This window comes from Electrophorus electricus, chromosome 7, assembly GCF_041902795.1.
Source record: "Electrophorus electricus isolate QZ-2024a chromosome 7, ASM4190279v1, whole genome shotgun sequence".
NCBI lineage: Eukaryota > Metazoa > Chordata > Actinopteri > Gymnotiformes > Gymnotidae > Electrophorus > Electrophorus electricus.
The window spans coordinates 35,796,825-35,801,957 of record NC_137503.1 but is presented as its reverse complement, the minus strand read 5'-3'; the positions used below and the strand labels follow the sequence as shown (position 1 = coordinate 35,801,957).

At 38.2% G+C, this 5,133-nt stretch overlaps 1 protein-coding gene across 1 annotated transcript; it reads right to left on the bottom strand.

Annotated features, from left to right (window-relative positions):
* Nucleotides 1-2,884: 2,884 nt before the first annotated feature.
* Nucleotides 2,885-4,204, bottom strand: LOC113585371 (C-C motif chemokine 4-like). Its single transcript, XM_027022820.3, has 3 exons — nt 4,041-4,204; nt 3,766-3,877; nt 2,885-3,675 (listed from the first exon to the last, which is right to left on the bottom strand). Exons 1-3 carry the CDS (start codon nt 4,108-4,110, stop codon nt 3,540-3,542), a joined length of 318 nt encoding a protein of 105 aa, XP_026878621.2. The 5' UTR covers nt 4,111-4,204; the 3' UTR covers nt 2,885-3,539.
* Between the last annotated feature and the right edge of the window lie 929 nt (nt 4,205-5,133).

Genomic DNA, 5,133 nt, shown 5'->3' with positions numbered 1-5,133 from the left:
TGTCAATAACCTATTTCAATAACTGAAGGTGTTAGCATGGTTATGCAGTTCAGATTTTGTTTCCATAAGAACAACTTGTCTAAGGGACATAAGGTACAAGAGTATGGCCTAGGGTTAACCCTAACCCTATATTTCCACAGGCTTTCCACAGACATCGAAAACAAAAGTTGCATTAACATTTTGTTTTTCTATCATGGCCACTTCCGTTCTCCTACAGTGTGCTGAGTGCAACATGTTTATTCATTCTTTGCCTGTCGTTAGTGATAGTTTTATCTCTGAGAAGTGTATATTAATTACTAGTCTGATGGAGAAAATGATAGTGCTAGAATTGTGCATCCAGATCTTAGAAAGTGTTAGACCTATCAAGGAACTAGAAGTACAAGCTTTAGTTGCCTTAGGGAAAGTTAGAAAGCCCCCAACTCTGGCTCTACAGCCCTTGCAGCTGGGCAAATGGGTGATGTTATGGTGAAAAAGCCGAGCTTCAGCTCATTCACAGGAGCAAAACACATCCCCAATTTGCGTGTCCAGCAGGTTTGCCCCACTCAGGGAGGCACCTGTTGTGAAGCCTGTTGAAAGAGCTCTGGTTATAGGGGACTCTATTTTGTGACACATCAAAGTAGTTAGGCCTTTAGGGACACCAGCAACAGTAGTTAGCTGTATACCAGGGACTAGTGCGCTGGACATTGCAGGTAATCTTAAGGTCTTAGGCAAGCATAAGTTCTATAAGATAGTTATTCATATAGGAGCTAACGATATATGCCTTCGTCAGTCAGAGATTACTAAAAATAATACTGAAGATGTATGTCGGTTAGTGAAGGCAATGTCCCATGCTATAGTTGCTCTGGTCCCATCCCAATGCGATGTAATAATATAACATACAGCCGGTTATCTTTGTTGAATTGCTGAATGTCCAAGTTGTGCTCATAACACAATGTGGGGTTCATAGATAATTGGAACACATCCAAGGGCAAGCCTGGTACCCATTCTACCAGGGTTGGCGCTACTCTCATGACAGACCTAGTTAATCTATGAAAATCCAGACCGGAGGCCAGGCAGCAGGCAAAGAGGCTAAACCAACTGAGGTTCATCATAAAAACACTGTGTCTGTTCCCTGAGCTAAGCAGAAATACAGAAAACAAAAAAACATGCCTTAATAACATAATTAATATTAAAGTAACTGATTCACAGAACATTGCCTGCACCTTTTATCTAAAGTGCTCATGATAAATGAAATCCTAACAGATCATAGATTTAATGTACTTTGCCTAAAAGAAACCTGGATCAAGCCAAATGAGTACATAATTTTAAATGAAGTGTATCCTTCTGGCTACAGCTATGTACACTGCCCTCATCTAACTGGCCATGGAGGTGGCATTGCAGTTATTTATACTGACACATTAGGCATAAACCAGAAAGTTATGATTTTGAGTCCTTTTAAATTATTTTTACTAGCATAAATGATGTAGCCAACGAAATACGCCCACCCAGCCTCTTCCACTAATTGGCATCTACAGGCCACCAAGACCCTAATTTGCAGATTTTCTTTCTAATCTAGCCACTCTAGTAGAAAGAACCATTATTGTTGGGGATTTCAATATTCACTTTGATAGTGCCAAAGACCCTCTAAGATCGGCCTTTATTTCACCCTGTATAAGAGAACCCACACACTCTGGTAGACATACACTTAACTTAGTACTGATATATGGTGTAGACATAGAGAACATTACCCATTGTCTAGTAGATAACCATACCCTGTCCCCTGACAGGAATGATGGGGCTGTTACCCTCCTGTGATCTGCATGGCAGTGAGAACATTTTATCTGCTCTTCCAATCTGTTGATATGCGTTCTCACAGAAATGTTCACTTCTTTTTATCCAATTGTCCATGGCAGGTGACGCAGAAGGTTCCGGGTCCGATGGCACAAATGAAGGCTGATACCCTAAGATGCACTAAAAAGAGGTTAGTCCCCTTTCAGAGTGAACGATAGAGCTATATGCCATATCTGCCCATATAAGGTATCTGGACCACTCACTTTGCTGATCCCTAAAGTACAATCTTAGGAATTTTCCTAGATCCTGATCAACTCTTTCAACTTGGCCGTTACTCTGTGGGTAGTAAATGGAGGTTAGGCTGAAATTGATTTCTAACTTCTCCATAAAAGCTTTCCATCCCTATGAAGTCAGACAAAAATATCAGACAAAATATCCTCCAAGAATTCCATAATTCTTGAATACATGTTGAAAAGAGTTCTGCAATATCGAGTGCTGATGGAAGAGAAGGTATATGCAAGAATTTTACAGCTTTGGAAAAGTGATCTACAGTGGTAAATATTGTATTGTTACCCTCTGATCTTGGCAGGTCCGTGACAAAGTTTAGTGGCATAATCTTACCAGCAGATAGTGAACGTGGGGTCTTGAATTGGGCACAGTCTTAACATGAAGATATGAAGTGGTCTATGTCTTGGACTCCCACCAGTACCTGCAAGTAATCAGTTGCTGGGTTTTAACCTCATGTGGATGACCAGAGGTAAGGGAAGAGTGTAGTTGATCTCTAAACTCTGGTAGTACATATAGTTTGTCCTCTGGGCAGGAGGATGGAACAGAGGAGTTACACAGATAGGTCTAACACTTTCTAAGGTCTGGATGTGCACTTCTAGCACTAGAATATTCTCCGTCAGACTAGTAATTTATCTACACTTCTCACAAATAAAACCATCGCTAACGACAGAGGAAGAATTATTAAATATATTGCACTCTGTGCACTGAAGGAGAATGGAAGCCATGATGGAAAAGCTAAATGTTAACGTTACATTTTTGGTAGTTCCGTGGATGTAGTTTGTGATGATAAAGTAGTTTTTGATAACTGATGGAAGCCTGATGTTTATTGTATATGTGCATTATAAACATGGTACCAGACGGTTTGCTTGCAATTACAAGGTTGGCCTTCCTTTGGTTTTGATATATAAAGTATATGGAATATATGGAGAATTTATAAAAAGCATTCAGTTCCCAGTGAACCAGCACACAATAGGATCCACTTAGCCTACTTATTAGAATACTCATTTGAAAGAGTTAGCTTTAGCTTTAGTCTGTCACTTTTAGGGAGACAATTGTCAACTACTTTCCTCAGTAGTTTAATTTAATTCTTGCTTGTGTGTATGTCATGGAATAACATGTTTGTGGATGTTCTAGAGGGTAATTGTATTATATTTGTGTGCTTTTTTGTTCTTATCTGATTTATTTGGTAATTGAATCTGTTGCTGTGTTGTGTTTATTCATTTACTTATCACACTGTGTGGGGTGATGACTAAATATACTAAATATTGCAGTCTAATAAGTATTAGGACAAAATACAAACTAAAAATGTAATAAATAAATGTAATTAAAGACTTCACCAAAGTAATTTATAATATTTTAAATCCAATAAGTTTAGAATAATCAAAATGTGAATTACATTTTTAGTTAAGATGGCAATGAGGAGGCAGCTTAAAAGAAAGGGTGGAATAGCTTATATGGTTTTCATCTCAGATTCAGGGAGCTTAAGGTGTAATGTCTCCAGAAGAAGCAGTAGTTACAGGAACACTCTGCATGCGAGTCTTTATGACGTTCATTAGCTTCTGAACCCACAGCTGAGTGGGGTTTGCACAGATCTCCAGCTTCTTGTTTGTGTGCAATCTGTAGGGAAAAATAACATGAATTAAATACATCTAAACTACATTTTAAAAATGTTTTGAAGCCTCCACAGATGATCTGACAAATACTTACATGACACCTGGGATCTTGCATGTAGAGATGGTCAACTCAAAGTTCTTAACTACACGTTCAGGGATTCTTGATTTGAAATAGCTGAAGCAGCACTTATTTGGTTCATGACTGGCTAAAATGTAAAATAATGAACTTACTTATGCAATACAAACACCACAATATGTGTTCTCATTAATCGACAAACAAAACTGAAGGTGTTCAAAAGGTAGTTACTGTTGTGAGTGTTGCGGTGCATTGTCTATGATAGATGCTTAAATGAAAGTCTACAAACTTACTTTCAGTGAGTGTCTGAGAGCAGAAGGCGAAGAGGAGAAGAGCGATGACCACAGTGCAGTAGGTCTTCATGTCTGATTCTTCAGTCAGGCCAGTGATCAGAGTTGTGGATGTCCGGCTTCTTGTGCAAGCTGTGATCAGCTTATGGCTGCAGGTGATCTCTTCTCTGTTTTATAATGGACGAGATCATGGTGGGACGCCACCCTTTCCAGTACACACACCGCTAAACTTTGTCCACCGAGGAACAAGTGACATCACACATGGGGGAAATAACCGTAATGTGGCCGGTAGTCGTAAAACTTCCTGCCTAACCCCTCCCCAAGTGCCTTATGGAAATCACCTTCAATTTACTGTGACTACACATCACACATGAAACATCACACATGGTAGTCTTTTTAAAAAATATTTTTTACATTAAAGCAAAATATGTTATTTGAACATTTTAATTAACATTAACATAACATTGACATAAATTTGATGAATTTCAAGTATATGTTTTGCACTGTATTTCTTATTTAAATATGACTTTCAAAATCTTTTTGTACTTTTAAAACAAAATACAGATGTTATTATTATTAGTAGTATTATTAGTTACACATATATCACCTTTCTCAGTACTCAATTGCTGATTTTATCCAAAGGATGTATGACAAACCATCGAATTTGAATTTGTCCCATTTGCTAATTTCTGTTTTTGTTTATTTCTGCATGTCATTTCTGCCAGCTGTAGTACTAATATGAGAAGATGCATTAACTCCAGACATTTTTTTGCAACTTTGCAAAAACATCACATTGTATAATGTGGGTTTGTAGGTTTGAAAGAGTCTGGGGGACTTAGGCAGGAAATAAGTGAGTGTGGGAGCTGTAACTGTGGGTGCATTTCGAGGGGGAGGGGTGAAACTGTGGTGAACACATGTGCACACAGTGTGATCTGACCTAAATTTAAGTGCAGGGGACCATAAATCCTATGAACAGATCATTATTACATATTTTTCATCTTACGTTATCTCAGCAAAAGTGGATATAAAATAGTTTTGTATGTAAATACACCTTATTGACATGTAATGCACCTTATGCGAATTACATACTATGATA

What these genes read in the sequence shown, in the direction of transcription:
- LOC113585371 (XM_027022820.3), bottom strand. Translation starts at nt 4,110, where the DNA reads ATGAAGACCTACTGCACTGTGGTCATCGCTCTTCTCCTCTTCGCCTTC. An exon ending in CTCTCAGACACTCACTGAAA is followed by an intron (nt 3,878 to 4,040) that starts GTAAGTTTGTAG and finishes TTTACATTTTAG; the next exon opens with CCAGTCATGAACCAAATAAG. An exon ending in TGCAAGATCCCAGGTGTCAT is followed by an intron (nt 3,676 to 3,765) that starts GTAAGTATTTGT and finishes TTTTCCCTACAG; the next exon opens with ATTGCACACAAACAAGAAGC.